The following is a 21,924-nucleotide window of genomic DNA, read 5'->3' as shown; positions in this document are numbered from 1 at the left end:
ACGTCTTTCTTCTTCCAGAGTGCGGATCCAGCGTGGTCCTGGAGTCCCTGATGGGTTACATTGAGTCCCCCCTCCATCCGGATGAGTATCCCTTGAGTATTACGTGTTCATGGGTCATCAAGGTGCCTCCCGGCAACACCATTGAGGTGACCTTTCCTTTCTTCGATCTGGAGTACCATTCATCATGCAGCTGGGATTCAATCAGGGTAAGGAAAATAGATATATAACTACCGTTGCTAATACTATGAATAATGAAAGCAATCGTTGTTCTTGTTGTTTATACCATAGCGGGACATATTTTTATCAACTTTTCTTTCCATTTCAAACATTCTTCTGTTAATCAGATTTTTTTTTTTCGATCGATGTAGATTTTGCAGTGTGCTGATTTTATGTTTGTTTATTTCTATCTATAAGCTGGTATCGCTGATTTGACTTAATTTAATTCCATTAATTTGTTCTCTTCTGTCAATTCCATCAATTTCCAGCTATTTCACCAAGCCTTACAATCATGTACTATGTCACATAATTATGATTGTTATTTTTTTTGGGTAAAATTTCCGCAGTCTTCACAACGCTTTACATCTGCGATGTACATGTACATGTATTTACGTCAGTTTCATGCAAATTTCAATACAAAACAGTTGGTACGATGCATCTCTGTACCAGTATCCTATCTCTCTCTAAATGTGCATATCATATGAAATATATATATATATATATATATATATATATATATATATATATATATATATATATATATATATATGCATATATTATACGTGTATATCATATAATTCATATATCTCTCACAGATTGTAGATGGGGAAACCCCGGCTGACGTGCAGGTTGCAAAGCTCTGCGGCAGCTCGGTTTCTCCGGAAACGATCTACAGGAGCACGCAGGAATCCCTGCGCATCGAGTTTGTGTCGGATTTTTTAGTTAGAGACCCTGGGTTCGTCCTATTCTACGACATTGCAGGTTTGCCAGCTTTTCTCTTGATCCCCCTCCCTCTCTCTCTCTCTCCCTCTATTTAAAATTTTTAACGTGGCAACCATGTTTAACAGTGAATATGAATGCATTTCATGCATATGTCGACAGCTGGATAATTAAATTGATAGATGAATATAGATAGATGAATATGTTGATAGATAAAAAAAACACATGAATATTATACAGGAAGATATATAAATAGATAAATAGATATAGTTTAACAAACAGAAAGATAGATAGCTTCCTGGACAGATTGATATATAGATAGTTAAATAGATAGATAGATAGATAGATAGATCTATATATTTGTAGATAGATAAATAGATATATAGATAGTTAAATAGATACATAGATACATTTGTAGATAGATAGATAGACAGACAGATAGATAGATACATCGTAGATACTCCTTAGCCTGCTGCTTTCACCTATTCTATGTATCGTCGTTGAGTGTATGCTATCGAATGATCATTAACTTTCGTCATTTCAAAACCGATGTGTGCATCTGAAACGTAAGGTGTATCATACCCATGCTTCCCTCCTAGAAACTGTTCCGCCAACGATCAGCGATTGTCCGGGCGATCAGGTGGTCGATACGGCATATCGCAGCCTCGGAGCAACTGTGGAGTGGACACCGCCGACTGCGACGGACAACGTGGGCGCGGCCACACTGTCTTCTACTCGCGACCCCGGCGACTTTTTCTATATCGGAGAGACGGAGGTCAATTACACAGCCGTAGACTCGGCCGGAAACATAGCTGTGTGCACTTTTAGCGTCATCGTCGAAGGTGAAGATATTATTATCTATGTTTGTTTTTTTTTTTTGGTTGTTGTTGTTGGGTGTTTTTTTTTTTTTTTTGAGGGGGGGGGGTTCTCGAATAAAATCATCTATACATTATCAGTGAGACTGTATGATGTGTTTGGCTTTTATTGATTATCTTGCGGGTGGAGGTTGCGTCTTGTTCGCCTTAATATACGAAGGCTTTGTTTGCAAAAACCGATAAGTCCATTTTTGAAGATTTTGAAGTACGATCTCTGTCATAAAGTACAATATAATACCTTTTGAACGATATATTGGTCACTACATATAAAGATATATTTTTGAAGTTATGGTCAACAGAAGCAAAAATTTTCTTATTATTTTCTTTATTTTTCTTGACCTTTAATCGCAAATATCTCCATTTGGCAAATATGGACTTATCGGTTTTTGCAAACAAACTCTTCATACGGAGAAATCCATACAATACCATAAAAGCTCCGTCAAATGTATTTTACTGAAGAATCAAAAGTAGCATAATATCTTATGTGTCTTTTTGATATCTGTGTGTGTGTATGTGAGTGGCGGACTTGCTAATATGGATGGATGGATTGAACATAAAAACATCTTCCTTTTTTATTATTCTGTAGATAATGAGGACCCCATTATCTACTATTGTCCCATTACTGGGTACCTGAACACCGAGGAAGGGAAGGACACGGTAAGAGTGTACTGGTACACCCCTTATGTCTTCGATAATTCGCGGAGGAGTGTTAGCGTGAACACTACCAACAACCCGGGCGACACTTTCCCAATCGGAATCAACACTGTGACGTACACGGCGACGGATGAAAGCGGGAATGTGGCGACTTGCACCTTTGACGTGGTTGTTGAAGGTATCTCCATTAAGGCATTTTTCGTCACTTATTAAAGTGAAAACATAATTTTCACGTGATTTTTGCTCTGAATATACACATACGCATTAGAAATACGCATTTACATGTGAATATTTAGTTTCTCCACATTTCGATATTTCATTTACCTCATGTCCACATTAAAAAAAGAAATGTTCAAATCACGGAAAGAGGGGGAAAAAGGTCACTAGAAGTATGATGATATTGTATTTTGAATAGATCTGATTGGTCTCAATTCCTTATCAACATTACGCCCACCTGCTTTAGATGTTTAAGTCATATATTCTTCTCAAATTTCATCGTATTTGGAAGCTGATTTTCCTGTCGTTTCTTATACCTTGACAGAATTCATTTTAACTGGAGAAACAGAAATTGCATTCCACTGGGAAGAAAAAAGCAATTAAAAGCTGACAACCTCAACGATATCAAAATCAAGATATCGACTTTATAAGGCTATGCATTGCGGTGGCCTGTGACATATACCAAGCACGAACAGATCACATTCTTCTTTAAATAATTATTTGTATTAATCCCGACAGATTGTACCAACATTACACTCGGAGGGTTAAGTGGAACCATCTCGTCGCCAAACTACCCCATCTCCTACCAGAACTATCGCCGGTGCTGGTGGATCATTCGGACAACGCCCGGGAACACGATCAGTTTCACTTTCCAGGACGTGGATATTGAGTACAACTACTACTGTTCGTGGGACTGGGTGCAAGTGAGTATATCATCGTATTAATAACTGTCATTGTCGTGATTGTAGATAAGCTGTTCCTAAACACAGCTTGGCGAAGAAGATAGATGATATTACTTCTGAGTTATTTTGTAAGAAATATAGCGTCGCTGGGGTGACAAAACCTTGTATCTGCAATTTTGGTGAAAATGACTTTTTTGGATTAATGGTCAAATGATGGGTTAAGTGATGTCCTGTCCAAATCCCAAATGTCTTAACTCCAAAAGTGAAGCCACCACGGCATGTCAAAGGAAAGGCTATCCCATTCGCTATATTTTTTTTTTTTTTGGCTCTCCTGAACATTTGACATTTTGTAGATACAAGGTCTTGTCGCCCCAGCGACGAATGGCGATAGCGATTATTTATTTGTATGTATGTTATTTTGCTTTCTTTGTCTGGGGGTATTTTTGAGGGTACAGTTTTATATTCTGGGGTCCTTCACCATAAGTGTCAATGTGAATGTAAATTAATTGTTTCTCGTCGTAATGCATGTGAAAGCAGTATGGAAAAGATATATGGGACCCCTTTTTTTCCGAGAAAAAAAAATCATAGAACATATACTTAAGTACTCATATTCATGCTACCTTGGGAATAACGAATTTTTGGAATGACGAACCCTATTTCATTTTCGGATTAACGAACCTTCTAAATAACGAACTTTTGCGAATAAAGAACTGAAAAGTTACCATACATATACTTCCTGTGTGTGTGCTAAAATGAAAATAAAAAAACGACCTTGACACATCTTACATGAATTTATTTTCATAGTGATTTTATTCGAATATTTCATTATTTTCTTGCTGTCTAATGCAGCTCCTCGATGGACCGGAAGCGAGTGATTCGAGAATCGTGAGGCTGTGCGGTGATCCGTCCTCCCCGGGCTCTGTCGCGTATACCAGCACCGCGAACAGCCTCCGGGTGGAGTTTCGCGCAGATTTCATCTTCAGTAACTATCCGGGTTTCCAAGGATCCTACACCATAAACGGTAACTGTTTTGTTGTTGTTTTCGTTGTTGTCGTCGTTTTTGTTGATGTTGTTGTTGTTGTTTCATTATGGACGAGATTGTTGCGTTTATATTAACATACTCTACACATAATTATATATCAATGCATGGGTTGAATCATAAAGTAGGGAGAGAGAGAATGAAATGTGTTCTGTTGTGTGTGTGTGTGTGTGTGTGTGTTTGTGTGTGTACTTGAGTCCGTAGTTTGTTTGTTTGTTTTTTTGTAAGTAATTTATCTCTTTTCCATAAATGTTTTCCCCTCTCTCTGCGCTTTATAGTCTATCAAGATGACACTCCCAGCCACTTTAGCTGTCTGTTACAGGTTGACGTTCCCTTTCCAGATTGCCTTTATCCACCCCTCCCCCCCCCCCCCCAAAAAAAAAAAAAAAAAAAATATATATATATATATATATATATCCCATTTTTTTTCTTCAGACCTGTGTATAAGACTTTTAGGTATAGATTGATACTAAAAGAACAAACATTTCTCAACAGTTCAATGAGTTAGTCTGTTGTTTGGTGTTTTTGCAGCGTGAATTCCTAACCAACGTATATATCGTCCAATTGTTTTTAGTTTGTTCATACGTTTATATATCTTTCACTTTTTTGGTTGAAAAAAAAAAAATCAAATATTCCACTCGAGCTGTAAAACAATGAAGCCAGAAATATAGTGAAAACAAAATATTTCATCACGGTACTAATGTTTCTATGCTTCATATAAAGAAAGACGTGTTTTCATTGAAAAAAAAATAAGTTAAGCAAGGCATGGAGTTCCATGAAAGTCTCGCCTGTCTTCACAAAACAGTTATGACCTCACCTGTTGACTTTGTTAATGGTGATCGATAACAATGTCTCTGCATAATGATTATTATTCATGTAACTCTCCTTTCCTTCCACGATTTACAAAATAATATCCAATTTCTATGGAAACCCCTTTTGTGAAAGAGGTCCAGATATCAAAGCAAGTCATGTTCGTTTAAATGGAGTGGCATTTTCACTCCAAACGGATTATTTTTCTGCTTTTTTTGGCGCCTTATATTGTTGGTTGGATTATTCCTCTTTTATTTATTTGGTTAAAACACACACACACACACTCACACAGATTTTACCAAGCCGGAATTCCAGAATTGTCCCGGGACGCAGGAGGCCTCTGCTGAGTACTCCACAGTGGCGGTGTCCTGGCCCGCGCCAACGGCTACGGACGATATTAGCAATGTGACCTTGAACTCGACCCACGAGCCGGGGCAGTCCTTCCCCATCGGAACTACCAATGTCACTTACACGGCCACTGACTCGTCGGGCAATGAGGAAACTTGCTCGTTCCAAGTGGTGGTGACTGGTAAGTTGGACAAAGTTTACATTCTATATCCCCATACCCGTTAACTCTCTTAACTCCTTATGTGACATGGTGTAAACCCCCTGTCTGTCACATTATTCTGAGACACCAAAGTAGTCATGCTTTGAGAAAACATTTTGTTTTTCAAATCGGTGTAACTTTAATAGATTTCGGTTTAAATGGACATGCATGCAGTGAGCAAAGTCGTAGATAAAATGCTAAGCTTTGCTTTGAAGTAAATTGTATGACAAATCTATGATCATTTTTCTTTCAAATGTCCAGTATCTATACATTTCTGTAAAGGCATGACTTTTGTACACAAAACAGTGACAGAAACTTAGAATTTACATGCAAATCTGGTAGGGAACACCACTTTCTAGTCAATCAACACGTATAATGTAAGCTACATGTGAGAGGAACAGAGTAGCGAGAAACGCTTTCAGTGGGATTGGTTTGGGCGGGCTTGTGAGTTTAAGCAGAATATAATTATGTGAAGTTGGCACGCCGTCGACTGAGTGCAGCGTGCGAATGTTTCACATAGAGAGCTAAAACCAGTTTGGTAACTTGTAAAGGTATTGCCCATAATGGCCTTGACTTAGATGATGATAGGTTTAAATATACGGAAGTAGGTGATTGAGTATTCACCAGCCAGTGTTTCCCGAGATGTCGCCCAAGGTCATGTACTCTTTCTTCCAGCATACATGTATTACAAATAAGTCATGCTGCAACACATTTCAAACACTTGGATATGTTACTGCACGAAACGGGTCTGAAATAATATACTTTATGTTCAATACAAGGCCGTAAACTAAATTATAATTGTAGTATCTTTGTTATTTTTATCCTTGCGTTATTTGGTCTAAGAAAATAATTCACATAATATTTTTGTTTTAAATTATCACTTCGAAGAAATTAACCACATGATTACATGTATAACGCGTATAGTTACATTTATTTTCATAATAAATTATGTTGCGTTACATATTGTATTCTGTATAACTTGTTTGTACACCAAAAGTATGCAATGTAATTCAAGTGTCATGCAATCTATCGATTTGTTTTTGCTTGCAAAATGAAAAATAACACGAACAAAACGAACGAGCAAGAAGGAGAGAAGATTACAGATATATTGATATTGTGCAATAACTTGTTACCATTAAAGGATTGTGATATAGTCAGTGTTTTTCTTCTCATTCATGATAGACTGTTAGGGAAGTGATTTTTTTTTTCATCGATGTCCCCTTGGTTTCATTTTGATAACCGCTCAAGTTAAAAGGGTTAGCCGTCACTGCATGTAATCTGTTTGTTATTGGCGATACAGACATTGGGGCCCCCGTCATCGCACCGTGCCCGGGCGATTTCTCCGTGTTGACGGACAAAGGGTCGCCCGTAGCCAACGTGTCGTGGCCGGTGCCGAGCATCACGGACAACGCCGGCGAAGAAGGGCTCATGGTAAACATCTCTTTGACGCCACCCTATACCTTTGGCCCGGGACTCCACACCGTCACGTACTACGCCGAGGATGCGGTCGGCCTCTCCACCACCTGCGCGTTCAACATCACCGTGGAAGGTGAGATGAAAGCCAAACCTTTACAGCAGTAGCCTGCTTCACGTGGATAATATACATGTAGTACCATTTCATTTTCCATTTCAATCCCTTATTCCCTCCACCCCAGCCCTCCCACCACCTAAATTGCCTACATTTGTTACCGTGTACCTCAAAACGAACATAAAGTCGCACACACTGACTTTGCGTGAGGACTAAAAGTAGGAGAAATGGGTCAACCTAGCCGAACTTGACTTTTTCATATTTTCTGAAAGAGCGGGTCTTCTTTTACATTATGCTAAAATTTGGTATCATAAAAAGGAAAGTGTGTTTTTTAGCAGTTTATCTCGAACATTTTGGTAGAATAGTGTGATTAGATGTGTCTTTAGAATCCCTTTTTCATTTCTGAAAAACCTTGTCCACACTCTTCACTTTCAACTCTAATAACTTTTGAAAGAATAGTGCTACTGCTTTGAAAGTTGGCGTTAATTATGGACAGAATGTGTTAATGGGGCATGCTCAATTTCAGTTTAATCTGATAATCCCTTCATTGTTGTTACTCTGGTGGTTTACTTCCTGTTTTTTGTCCCATTCATCGCACAGCCAGCACGGTTTGGTAAAGATTATTAATATGCATGGTAGCTTATTCATATGCACGTGACGCCTGTTCATATGCAAATCATCAAACATGCACAATGCGACATCGTCGCGACGAAGATATCTCTCTATCAGGTTTTTCTGTGGTGCCTAAGCGCTTGAATAGACACTTATACTTCAGAGCCTCTTTTCTCAGTTCACACTTTTCCTGAGTTTGTGCTTTCTTTCCAATATTTAGTTAGGTTAGGAGAGTCCATTTGATTTGAGTTATACATCATTTTAAAGCTTAAAGTCTGCTCTTTCAGAATATGATCTTAACTAAAAATTCATGTCTGGCGACTTTTTGTTTGTTTTGAGGTGCAGGGTCACATTTAGATTTAATTCAGTTTGCACTTTTAAGGTGATGGTTACACTGTAGCATCAGAGGAAGTAAAATTATAATCTGCAGAGTTATTTTTCGTCGTTGGTTTTAATTTGACCTATACCATTTTCCTCTCTTAGTTAGGGGCGTTTCAGAGTGTATTTCTGTTAAAATGAACTTAAAGAAAAACCGTTGATATAAACATTATAAGATGAATAGTCAATTGTCGATTCAAGCTATATTGTGCAGTGCTCCTTAATAAAGTAACCCTATTCTGCACCAGCATGTTTTACCGAACAAGAGTCACAAAATTGTGCTTTATCATATCATTCATTCAATGTAATACCTATATACATGTAGTACTAATTTATGATGCATAACTCATACATTCATCTCATCTCATGTCGAAGGGAATAGTATAATGAACACACATAATATACATTGTAATATGCACGCATAGAACAATTGCTTAAATGTTCTTCTTATATAGCAAATATTGCAAGTGCAACCTTTCCACTTCCCACAGGGCGCCAGACGTGTGAATTCAGCTGTTGCGTCTTCAACGGGGCAAGCTGCGACACCGGAAGCTGTCTGTGTAACGACAACTGCGTCGCCCTGGGCAACTGTTGCCCTGACTTCTCCGGGGTCTGCCTAGGTAACTTTTGCCAGTAGAAAATGTGTCAGTTATGTAATCGGACTCTACATAATAACCTTTGAAATGGATTTATGCTGACGATGGACAGTAAGTCTGATACAGATTCTAGTATCGAGTATTGTTCCATCTGTCCATTCCCAAAGAGATCAGTTGGGGCTCGTTTCCTAGAAAGTTATGATTATTCTTACAGTCGATCTATCGAGCGTAACTCAACGAATCGAGCGTAATATCAATAGCGATCGCAACTCCGTTTCATAAAGATACACTCGATTTGAAGCACATCATTTTACCAGATCCAGAGTAACTGTTTTGAATTGCCCCAATCTAAAGACCAGTCTTAATGAAATGTGTCGTTGTTCTGTGCATTCTTGCATTCACAAATTCAGGAGATGATTTAGGGATCGACATCAGGAGACCAGGAGTGAATACAATAAAAAGAAATGATGGAACTATTCGGATGATCGCGAGAATTACCACTCCAATGCAAACACGCGCAAAAAAACATCATCATGGTTAATTACACGTATAAGGTCATATTACATACATCTAAATGCATACAATTTAATGACTTGACTTACATCTACCACAATTCAGCATTTAGGTCTTGTGTCACGGCACTGTTTAAAAGGCTAGGGTTTTTTTTTTTTCATTTTTACTCGATTGCATCTCTTTGGGACGACATGAAAACATTTCTCTTTTTTCATATCTGAGTGATTCTGGCAGGGTTGTACCATTCGCATTACGCATCAAGTTCTCATAGTAAGCACCCGGCTAACTTTTGTCCGACAATTCTCTTCTCTCTTTCTGAAAGGTCCGCCCATGCTGCTCTGCCCGAACGACATCCAGGTAAGCGCCAACGCGACCTCGCCCATCACGTATGTTAACCTGCCTCCCGCTGTCATTACGAGTCAGCCGAACATCGCCAACCTCTCCATCACCGTAGTCCCCAGCAAATACTTCGGCATCGGGGTCAACAGGGCCGTCTTCGTTGCCATGGACGACTTCGGCAACGAGGTGAACTGCACGACTGTCGTCACTGTCGTAGGTGGGTTCAATCGCGGACACATCTTGGTCTCATTATCGTTGTATAGGCTGCTTTGATCCATGCAGCACATGCGCACATAAATAATATCAATAAATTCTATATATAAGGAGCTGCTCAATCTACTCACGCCAAATAAATGTTTCATAATACAATTCAAATGCTATTCTTTTCTGCAGTGAATAGGCCTATAAGTGAAACTACAGAAATAATCTGACATTGAGTCTGGATATTATTATAGAATGATAAGAGAAAGTGAATCTATTTTAATTGCAACATACATGCCACAGGTCTCACAAAGATTCACCGGTAAGAATAAACAGTAAAAAGTGGGTTGTTTTTCCACACCTTCAATCTTCAAATCTACCTGTCGGTGTCAAATCGAATGAGAACAATAAACGTAAACGTTCTGCGTGAAATTTACCCTTAGAGTATTACTTCTAAAGTTTGCATTATGCTGCTAGTACGTCAGTTCTGCACCAGTCGACATGAATAATCTATCAACGAAGTATCGTAACAACCACATTCAATCGATTAGTTCTTTTGATTTCAGTAATTAACATTATAAGACGGAAGAATATCGCCGTAAAAGAAAATGTTAAGTACGTGTAGCATGATGAATACATATCCTTACGATAATAGCTTTCTGAATCATCAACATTCCTTAATTTCTTCGAAAGTTTTTTGCTTGATATGCTCTTCGAAGCATACCAGAAGGGAATGTCCTTGCTTCGAAAATGACGTGTTTTTTTTTTTTTAATGCTTAAACCGTGATACAACTCTTTGATTAACCCAAAGTCCTCAACGTTCATGACGTTACCAACATTTTTAGGATCACATCGTAGAGGTCGGCAGAGGTTTAACAGGTCTCTGCTCAGTAGCCTCATTGCTTATCAACGACATATATTTCTATTACTGTGTTATCCTTTACACCAGATGACACGAGTCCTGTCTTCGAGCAGTGTCCGGAAAACATCACCGTTAGCACGCCAGCAGATAGTGCCACCCTCAGGGTTAACTGGACAGTGTCGGCTACCGACAATTCCAGGAATGTAACGACTACCAGGTCCACCAATCCCAACAGCGTGTTCGCCGTCGGCACGACACGAATCAATTACGTTGCGACCGATCCAGATGGCAATACTGCATCGTGTGTGTTTTTCGTCGAAGTTGTTGGTAAGATATTCAGATATTGTGGTTTTTTGTTCTTGCCATTTTTTTGTTTTATATCGCCACAAGAGATCTGCAGATTGGAATATTAAGTATCAAAGGAAGTCTTTCTTTTTATTGAGCAATAGTCATTTCATTTCTTCAGCTATATTACGGTTGTAATGATTCACACTGATGAAACAAACAAACAAACAAACACACACACACACACACATACACACCGCACAACCTCAAGAGGTGCAACATTCAGTAACATAGGAAAATGTAAGAGTGGCTGGTGGGACCTATAAAATAAAGGATATACCTACATAAAATGCCTTGCAAATTTTTTCCAGTGTCTCCAAAGCAAACTCAATTGAAATGGTTGCAACATGTTTTACGAAATAATCTAATTTGCTGTACTGGTGAAGGGACAGTCTTCAATCAAGTTGCAGTTTAACCTATTCTGTGTCATGGACTTTGAACAGTGCGTTCAACGCTATGGGGTTTTCTGTGTCAATCGACACTAAAAACACACCAAGGGTTTAGTGCGCGAATTATGTGCATCATTTCTTGCCCTTTCTCATTAAACAGACGACGTACCTCCCGTGATTTCTCAATGCCCCAACAACATCACGTTGCCAACCGAGCCGGGTTCGAACCGAGTAACCAACGTCATGTGGACCGAGCCCACAGCGCTGGACAATACGGGAGCCGTGGCCATCGCGGGAACGCGCGCTCCGGGAGCCACATTCAAGTTCGGCTACAACACGGTGTACTATGTCGCTATCGATGCGTACGGCAACGAAGCGGAATGCGTGTTCGTTGTGGCAGTCATCGGTGAGATTGATTTTGATATTCATCGTGTTCATGTCTCAGTTGAGTACGAGCGCGCGCAACGGTGTGTAGTTATTTCAGTGCTGTGTATTGATATTCTTTTGGTCTTAGAACAATATGACAACAATGACTTAGTTTTATTTTAATGACGAACACCTCTTTTCCTAGGGATGAATTCGAAGATTGAACATTTCCTCACCAAAAGGAATGCAGTCTTATTCTTTTTTTATCTAATCTATTTGAGAGTGAATATGCTAACAGTATATTAGCTTTCTACCGTACATTAAAAAAAAAAACACGTAAATAACAAAGGTTGTTCGTGACAGCATGAAAGATTGAAGGAGATTAAAGCAGTGACGTACTTACTAAATCCAAGTAATCAACGTGTTTGTTTGTTGTTTTTTTTTGGCCAAATTCCATATCCAACTACAGATCAAGAAAAGCCAACGTTCCTGTACTGCCCTCCTTCTGTTGCCGTTCAAACCGATCCCGGCGTAGAGACAGCGGCGGTAGAATGGACGCGCCCTACGGCCCAGGACAACACGTTTGCCGTGACCGTCCAATCGGCTTTGATGTCCGGTCACGCCTTCCCGGTCGGTAGCAACGCAGTGGAGTACAACGCCACGGATTCGAGCGGAAACGTTGAGACATGTGACTTCCGGGTCAACGTGACAGGTGAGTTGACGAGACCAAAAAAAAAAATGCTTTGATGTCAAGACATCAGTCGTTTGATGAACGTTCAATTCATTTCCAAATATCGGGGCACCCCTGTTTTTGATCAAATTTCAATTCATTACCAAATGTCGAGGCATCACTGTTTTGATGAACTTTCAATTGATTTCGAAATATCGAGGCATCACTGGTTTTGATGAACTTTCAATTGATTTCCAAATGTCGAGACATCACTGTTTTTATGAAATTTCAATTGATTTCCAAATGTCGAGGCATCACTGGTTTCGATAAACTTTCAATTGATTTCGAAATGTCGAGGCATCACTGGTTTTGATGAATTATTTGTCTTTTTTTTTTCTTCCAAGATGAGGAGACACCGTCAATATCCAACTGTCCGCCGGATTTCAGTGTATCAGCGGACAACGGTGTCATTTACACCACGGTGTCATGGACAGTGCCGGTGTTCACTGACAACACCGGGAACGTCTCCGTGTCTTTCAGCCACAGCTCACCCGTAGTGCTGGACGTCGGGTCGCACGCAATTAGTTACACCGCGACGGATCAATACGGCAATGTGGCCGAGTGTAACTTTACAGTGAAGGTCACAGGTACGGGACTTGTCACTTTTATCTATTCCCTAGAGTATAATACTAGACATAGTATTATACTCTAGGATATTATTCATTACGCGCACATTCACTTTAGATTCGAGTTCATTTCAAATTGTATTTCCACTATCACCTACCTTCTTCAATACAATAATAAAAAAGTCAATGTAACACAAAATAAATGAACATAACACAAAATAAATGAACATATTTGAGAGCCCAAAAGGAGAATAAGCAGTTTCGTAGCCTGTATTTAACTTCTTCATTGAACAATATAAAAATTATAATCAAATAATTGATGTCTTCTCAAAAACACATGGTAAAAGAGAGGGCAAGAAAATAAGCCAAGCTTTCGGAGATGTGGGGGCCACTCAAATAATCATAATTTCAAAGTGTTCGTCAAGTATCAATCTCAATAATATCTATTGCCGTCCCAAAGATGAAAACTAACAACATGATCCACATGTTGAATTGTGCACATTGTTGTTATATGCAAGTAATGAACTGCTGTACTGCTAAGCCAGTTGCATGGGTAAACTGTTATCGGTCTTTAAAAAGCCCACAAGCATAACCGCTAACAAATCTAGACCCCATCTTGTGTCCTTCGCTCTACTTGGTTTCATAATCACAAAAGTAAATAATGTTACTTCAAGGAGTTGCTCTTGTAGGCACGATACGAACTTCAAATTGCTGTAAACAAATTTGCAAAACGCACACATTACAATTTGAATAAAACGAGATGAAGCAAAATAAGGAACAATTATTTGTTTACACACTTTCTTAGATGACGAATTACCAACCATCGCCTGTCCATCAAACATTATCGATACGACTGACCCTGGCTTACCAGTGGCTACAATCTCTTGGTCTGATGCGGTTGCCATGGACAACACTGGCCCACTCAATATCACCTCAGATATTGTCAGCGGATCAAACTTCAGCGTGGGTGTGACTACAGTCACCTACTCAACAGTAGATCCATCAGGGAACACTGCATCCTGCTCTTTCACTGTCACCATCTCTGGTAAGTTCCTTTACCTTTTATAATCATTAAGAATAAATTTAGGGACATGATAATAATGATAATCCTGATTAATATCACCTTACTTGAAGAAGTGGTATGTATGTTCCAAAGTCATGACCATAAAAGGATGTAATATTGGTCAATAATGTAGTTAATTAAGTCATGACAAGTAAAAAAAAAAAATAATATGACATTATCTATTTTTTCGAATACCTTACTGTAATAGAGATTGGTAGTACAGTATGCATTATCAGGTGCTTTCCCTTTTAAACAGAAGTGAAATAAGATAATTATGCACATTACGCTATGGTTGCTCTCACTTTTTTCAAAGATTTGAAGAGAGATTCAATTTGAAGAAAAATTAAAATTGAAATAGAATTCAAATTTGAAGAGATATTAAGAAATGAATAAAGATTAGGATTTTAAAGCGTATAATTATTCTTTAAAGGCGTTAAGTCTAAACATTTTAACAGTCTGACTGACATAACAAGTGATTTTGATATTGACCACAGGTCATAGATTGATGCAATTTAAAAAAAAAAAATAAGCTCAATCTCCTGAAAAACAAATGTGCTTTAAATCAGGGATTGTCATGAATCAACCTCACGATCTACCTTACGATCGTAAGCTCCATTCACTGACTTAAAAATGGAGATAAAGATTAATCGTAACTCTTCATAAAACGGGGCCCTGACGTGTCAATTGTTTTGATGCGCACGCGCACACACACACACACACACACAAACACACAAAAGCTGATAGGCGACATTTTCTTCCCTTTTTTTCTTCAACTTACTTGCCTTTTCAGACGAGGAACTGCCTGCCATCTCAAATTGTCCTGATAACATTACGGAGCCCGCCCTCAGTGGTGAGATTCATGCCATAGTTGAATGGCCAGCGCTCGTCTTCACCGACAATTCTGGGATAGTTTTTGTCACCCAGACCCATTATCCTAACGATACGTTCTACCTTGGAACGGTCGAAGTTGTGTACACGGCAGTGGACGAGGTTGGAAATGAGAACTCTTGCAAATTCCCAGTAACAATCACTGGTAAGTATCTATGCCACTTGAATGTGTTCTTTGTCTGTTCTTCCTGATGAACATCTTTTTTGTGTGACCCACTTTCGTCGTTTTCAATAGCATCATTTTTACCTTGTGGTCTGGCAGGAGCTTCCGTATGATGAATGTATCCCGGCTTTTTTTTTTTTTTTTTAAGCAGTTTGCCAATTTTACAGTATCAGTCGGCATACATTATTTTCTTCAAATACAACAGAACTAGACAAGTAACAAACCGTTTTCTGCCTCTGTCACAAAGTGTTTTCAACATCTGTTTTACTTACTGTTTTTCCTCTATATACTGTTTTCCCCAGTGATATTTTCTTTTATTCTTCTAAATCAACAGAGTGTATTATGCTATCATTTTTGACGTTTGACTGTATATTATTATAATATGTTGGCGAGTGTTTCTGTTCAAAACTTTGCAACGGCGTTAGAACATCAATATTGAAATCTTAATAACTCATTGGTCTATTGGAATGGTGGGACAAATTTACTCCTTTTTGTCAAAGTAGGCCAGCATTTTTTTTTTCCATCTACGTATATATTCATATCTGTCTGTCCATCTAATCTTCGATCTGTTTGTCTTATTGTATGTATTATATCTATCTATCTATCTATCTATCTACCAATCTGTCTATCAATTTATCCGTCTATCCATCTATCTATCTATCGATCTATCTATTCATCTTAACAGACGAGGAGCCACCTGTATTCTTGAACTGTCCCTCCGACATCGTCATGATGACTGATATGGGCGTGGCCGAAAGCGTTGTCTCCTGGCCACCGGTGGTGGCGACAGACAATGCCGGGCATCCGATGGTCTCGTCAAATTTCAACCCTGGCCAGACGTTCTCGCTCGGGCCCACGCTCGTAGTTTACGACGCTATCGATGACTCGGGCAACGTGGCGAACTGCACATTCACTGTCACTGTTATTGGTACGTTACTGTTTATGTGTGGGGGTTAATGTCAGGGCCGGCGCACTGTTTTCAAAAGTGTGGGGGCCCACTTCCGGGTCTCATGAGCTAACAAGCAAAAAAAAAAAAAAAAAGGTCCTCAGCTCATCTCTCCCCGTCCACTTCCGGGTTTCTTCAGCTAACATCTCTACCCGTCCACTTCCGGGTTTCTTCACCTGACCCCCACGGCCCCCACGGCTGCGCCGCCCCTGAATGTGTACAATGTGTATGTATTGGAATCTATGGTGGCATGTGTGCATGGGTATGTGCGTATCAATTATCATGATGTGTGTGTGAGCAAAATGTGCAGGTGTGCTTGAATGTGTGTTATTGCCCTTATGCACATGCCATCATTGTACTTATATGAGATACTATTTTGTTTATGTTTTTTATAACAATATAACTCCAAACTCGTGAAATTGGAATAGATTCTGTTGACATCCGTGTCCATGAAATGTAACAGGTTTCGTAACGTGAAACATGATGAATCACTTGTGTTGTTGTTGTTGTTGTTGTTGTTGTTGTTGTTGTTGTTTTTGGTATTAAGGTTTTGCGAGTTTAGACGGACTTAATGTTTTTGAGGGCCATCTTTTTTGGTCGAATTTGCTCTTAGCTCGTTTTTTTTTTATTATTTGTTTTTGAGGGCCACTTTTTGAACAAGGAAATCAAATTGGCATATCAAGAAATATTATGAAACATTGGCTATGACAAATTGTCAATTTGTCTATTGTATCTTTCTGATTTTGTAATTTCACCGCTGATCATAGACCGGGAACGTCCAATGTACATGGACTGCCCCGCTGATATCGTTCAGGCAGCCGACGTTGGGAGCATAAACACGACGGTGTCGTGGACGGTGCCGAACATCACGGACAATGCAAACTCTTCGGCCGTATCCTGGATCAGTAATTACAGTCCCCCGGTGGTGCTAGACATCGGTTTCTACGTGGTCAGGTACACCGCCATCGACGGGGCGGGACTGTTGTCGCGGTGCATATTTACCATCACAGTCACAGGTGAATGAAGAATTCCACATCAGTTTCTACCATCCCCACCCCCTCTCCCTCTCTCCAACACACCCTTTCTGTTTCGGTTTATTATAATTATGTTAAAGGTAGGGGATACCTTTTACAGAACTCCTAAAATGCAGCAAAACATTAAATATGAAACTCAGTGGACTTGTTTAGGCCACTGCTTAGAAGTTTGGAAGTCAACAGTTATCTACAATTTGAATAATGCACAAAACTCAACTACTCAGTAGTTCTGTGTGTCAGCCACACTTAAGCCTTTTTGTTGCAGTCTTCTGTATTTTTATCTATAAACACAAATCTAAAAGTATAGAGCTGATGTAATAACATATAGAATGTGTGGTAAGAATTTCTGTTTCAAATATGCAAAGGACCAGACTTATGTTGTCAATAATATATAATGGATTAAAATAGTCGAGTAGAAAACAGCTCCTCTACCCCAGAGAGTCGACATCCACGTCGAAAGATTTTCGTCTACGAACGCCGCATCTCGGACTTATTCGCAATGTGCTATGTAGTTAAACATGGAGATAATGTTCAATTCAATCAGGATGATTTTTAACGCACATCATTCATTCTTTATACATCTCTCTTCAGGCCCAGAAAAAAAAAACTAACACAACTGCATAATATTATCATGTCCCTCTTAAGACTTTCCTCCGCTTCAAAACTTGGGTACTATTAACACCTAGATGTTAAGACTGCTTTTTAATTAATGTTTACCGAAGGAATTTTGACTAAGAGATGTTGACATCATCATTATCATTATTTCATGATATTCATGTTTCTCTATATGGCGTCGAGGTATCTCCTTCATGATTGTCGTAAGCTGATGATTTCCTTGTTTTGTCTTGATTCTGATTCCAGATGACGAATTACCAACCATCACGTGTCCATCAAACATCATCAACACGACGGACCCTGCTCTACCAGTGGCTGCAATCTCCTGGTCTGATGCGGTTGCCACGGACAACACTGGCCCACTCAACGTTACCTCAGACATTGTCAGTGGATCTAACTTCAGTGTGGGTGTGACTACAGTCACCTATTCAACAGTAGATCCATCAGGGAACTCCGCCACTTGCTCATTCACTGTTACCATCTCTGGTAAGTTCCATTCGTCAAGTGTTGGTATGATTCTGTTATCGTGGCAAATTCAACCTGGTTTACCTTTCATAGAGTGTGTGTGTGTGTTTTAATGTGTTTGCACAGACGTGCAGCGCAGAGGCATATTCTAATTCTCTCTCTTCCCCTTACCCACTCTTTCTCTTCCTCTAACCAAATCTCTAGATAATCATTGTCAGTACGAGTGTTTGCTCTGCTCTATGTGATCATGCGTGGGGTTGAATTGTACTGTTTTGATTTTCAAAATGCATGAGGATGTGCATTTTGCCTTTTGTTTCCCCTTGTTGTGAGAAGTGAGGGGAAACTAATCATAGAAATGTAAGAAATGTATAAAATCGGAATTAGGTTTTCATGATGAACGTGATAAAAAAGAACAAGCTGATAATTTAATAGAGTTTATTTGCTGAAAAAAGGTGTGCTTACGTGCTTTGGCCAACTAATAATTTCACACATTTTTCTTTTCGTTCCGACAGACAAGGAAGCGCCGGTCATCGAAAACTGCCCCGGAGACATCATCGTCAACATCAGCGACATGAGCAGGTCGGCCAACGTGTCGTGGACGCCGCCGACGATCACGGACAACACGGATAACCTCATCGTGGTCGTCTCGACTCACCCCGGCACCATCTTCAACTTTGGAAACACGACCGTAGTCTACCGGGCCCAGGATTTCGAAGGGAACGCGGTGACCTGCTGGTTCGTCGTAGCTATCGTTGGTGGGTGCCATTTTCTAGTCGTTCCCTTCACACACAACTTCTATTATTAATGTATCGTAAAATTTCAGAAGAGTCTGCTCATTATAAATGGCTCTTTTATAGAATATTTGACAGCCACTGAATAGTTTACATTCAAATACAGTTAAACTCAGTAGAGTGGGGTAGAGCCCATAGCACACTTACCAATTTTTGGATGAAAGCTATGCATGAATGCGGGAGCGGGGCACAAATTTTCAGTAAAAGTTTTTTTTTCTTGATTTTTCATGGAGCTCGTCTTCGATTCCATCATGTCTGTCTTCTCCAGATCAAACCCCTCCGGTTATCCGCGGTTGTCCAGGCGATGTAAACACGACAACGGATCTGGATAGGCCCACAGCGGTCGTGTTTTTCGACACCCCCAACATCACCGACAACATGGGCCGACCGTCCGTCAGCCTTAGCAAGCGATCGGGTACGCGCTTTGCGGTGGGAGACACACCTGTAACGTACACCGCTACAGACGTCTATGGCAACGTGGCCGTGTGCTCCTTCACAGTAACTGTTCGAGGTGAGACACCAATTAGAACGGGTCTTACGTTTTGTAATCAGTCAACATTGATTGCAAGTGTGCGATAACTTGCGGTACCATGTCATCAGCAAGGTAACAACCAATCAGCTGTCGGGACTTGATTTTTGGTGCAGTGTGGACAGGTATGCACTGCATTGATTGAAAGCCAACCACGAACGTCTGTGAGGAGTAGGCTCCGTAACTCTGCATTCGGAGTACCACTTTAGTTGATTTCTCAAGTAAATATAAAGATGTGGTCAATACTATACAGAGAAATAGTGATACTGTTGATAAATGCACGCGGTTACAGGCAGACAGTAGAAATTGTATAAAGAAGAAGTGAACTGCAGCTTTCGTATAATGTTTCCAGGTGCCTAGACATATTGCAAATAGATTGTGAATGTTTTCAGAGTATTACATTCATAGGACCTCATCATTTAAGCGACAGGACCTGAATAACTAGATTGCTTCTCCCAACACGCTCTCTTAGCCCAAGAACATTTGTTATTGATATCATTTTCTTTATCAGTTGCGTATTCTATATTCATATCTACGGAAGATGACCTATTCAAATCAAATTGTAATTCAATTCGTCCATTACATAAGAGTGTAACGGCAAAAAAAATGCATAGAGCAACTCTTCTCGATCTTCTTGCCACGAAACAGACGTCGAGCCTCCGGTTATAGGGACCCTGTGCCCATTCAACATCACCGTGCCCGCCGAACCCGGCCTGGCCAGTGCAGTGGTGAACTGGACTGTTCCTATGGTAACAGATAACACCGTTGCCGTGACGTTCACCCCGGACAAGCCCCCAGGCAGCACCTTTAACCTTGGCCCAGAGGTTGTGACCTACACCGCGCGAGATGCGTATGGCAACACTGCGGAATGCCTGATAAACGTCCTTGTCTTCGGTGAGTTACTGACTCTGTGTAAGCTGAAACCAGTATTCTCCTTCCTGTGCTTTTAAAGCCAACCAAAACTTTCCACACCGCACGATACGCCTTCCGATATTGTCATCTGTTACCATTCAGTCGCGGGATATGAAATGTTGAATTGAAATGAACTAAAACTCTAAGATTAGTGGAGACTAATTGTAAATGAAGCAGTTTCGTTATTTTGTTTTCTTCTGTGAGTGCCTGGCACAGAGGGTTTTACTACTTTAAAAATAAAATGTGCAATAATACGTACACCTGTGTGGTGTATCAATACTGTGTGTTGTCTTTAGTAGGCTACTCGAGTGTTGTGAACTTTATAAAGCCACAATCGTCAAGTCGCAATCTCTTGTACGTTTTTCCTTGAATGAGACATTGCATACTTTTGTCATTGCAATGTAACTCTGTTGGTTCCGCACGACACAGACGATCAGCCACCCACACTACTGGGTTGCCCGAATGGCACGATCACCCAAAGCACCAACATGGGTAGAAACTACGCCACGGTCACATGGTCCACTCCTCTCGGTCAGGACAATGGGGGCGCCCCAACAGTCACGTCGAACCGTGACCCCGGAAACAACTTTCCGGTTGGAAACGCTACCGTCACGTACGAAGCAACGGATGCTGCCGGGTTGTCATCAAATTGCTCGTTTGTTGTAGAAGTTGTCGGTAAGCCTTTTCAGCACAGTGCACTTCCTCAAGTCAAAAGCTGATAGTCAGTAAAGACACGTCCACATCGCAGATCATAGGATCATCAGGAATATTTACCAAACTTCACAGAAAGCTTTGATCAACACAAACCAGGTGTAAACAATAATAATTATTGTTCTTACACCTGGCTCGTGTTGATCAAGATCAAAAAGCTTTCTTTGAAGTTTGGTAAATCTTCCTGATGATCCTAATCTATGATATGTGATGTGGACGTTTCTGTACTGATTATCGTGTTATGACCTTTGTGTTTTCGTAGTGAAATCTGAACACAGAAATATTACTCTAACCATCGATGCCGTTAGGCACACTTTTGGATTCTGCGTTGATTCTCATCTCAGTGTAAATTCTTCATGATGTACCAACACAATTTCAGACTCCAAAGTGATCTATGATAACACTTTGTGTGTTTTAAGATCCGACTGCCACAGAACATCCATAACGCTGTACAGACTGCCCAATATTAATCTTCAGTCTTTGATGTAATCAGATTATTCATCTTTGTCAATATTTATCATGATTTAATGACTGCATTTCATCAATGAATTCTTTTAAGCTTTGTTCATATTAACCTTCATTAAAAATAAATAAAGGCATGACGCGTGCATTCAAGACGAAT

At 39.9% G+C, this 21,924-nt stretch overlaps 1 protein-coding gene across 1 annotated transcript in view; it reads left to right on the top strand.

Annotated features, from left to right (window-relative positions):
* The window catches only part of LOC140239700 (uncharacterized), a 124,149-nt gene that overhangs the window by 60,303 nt on the left and 41,922 nt on the right, over positions 1-21,924 (top strand). Inside the window, exons 42-64 of the mRNA XM_072319524.1 lie at positions 19-206; positions 813-978; positions 1,536-1,778; positions 2,398-2,643; positions 3,201-3,385; positions 4,214-4,385; positions 5,506-5,742; positions 7,061-7,309; positions 8,770-8,898; positions 9,710-9,943; positions 10,877-11,116; positions 11,684-11,929; positions 12,359-12,601; positions 12,964-13,206; positions 13,991-14,230; positions 15,039-15,281; positions 15,985-16,227; positions 17,013-17,261; positions 18,141-18,380; positions 18,872-19,114; positions 19,419-19,661; positions 20,328-20,573; positions 21,021-21,266. Of these exons, the coding sequence (XP_072175625.1) occupies positions 19-206; positions 813-978; positions 1,536-1,778; positions 2,398-2,643; positions 3,201-3,385; positions 4,214-4,385; positions 5,506-5,742; positions 7,061-7,309; positions 8,770-8,898; positions 9,710-9,943; positions 10,877-11,116; positions 11,684-11,929; positions 12,359-12,601; positions 12,964-13,206; positions 13,991-14,230; positions 15,039-15,281; positions 15,985-16,227; positions 17,013-17,261; positions 18,141-18,380; positions 18,872-19,114; positions 19,419-19,661; positions 20,328-20,573; positions 21,021-21,266 (5,214 nt within the window). The remainder of the gene's footprint in view (positions 1-18; positions 207-812; positions 979-1,535; positions 1,779-2,397; positions 2,644-3,200; positions 3,386-4,213; positions 4,386-5,505; positions 5,743-7,060; positions 7,310-8,769; positions 8,899-9,709; positions 9,944-10,876; positions 11,117-11,683; positions 11,930-12,358; positions 12,602-12,963; positions 13,207-13,990; positions 14,231-15,038; positions 15,282-15,984; positions 16,228-17,012; positions 17,262-18,140; positions 18,381-18,871; positions 19,115-19,418; positions 19,662-20,327; positions 20,574-21,020; positions 21,267-21,924) is intronic.

This window comes from Diadema setosum, chromosome 16 (genome assembly GCF_964275005.1).
Source record: "Diadema setosum chromosome 16, eeDiaSeto1, whole genome shotgun sequence".
Classification (NCBI taxonomy): domain Eukaryota; kingdom Metazoa; phylum Echinodermata; class Echinoidea; order Diadematoida; family Diadematidae; genus Diadema; species Diadema setosum.
Note: the sequence above shows the minus strand (reverse complement) of the source record. Positions and strands in the feature narration are given on the sequence as shown.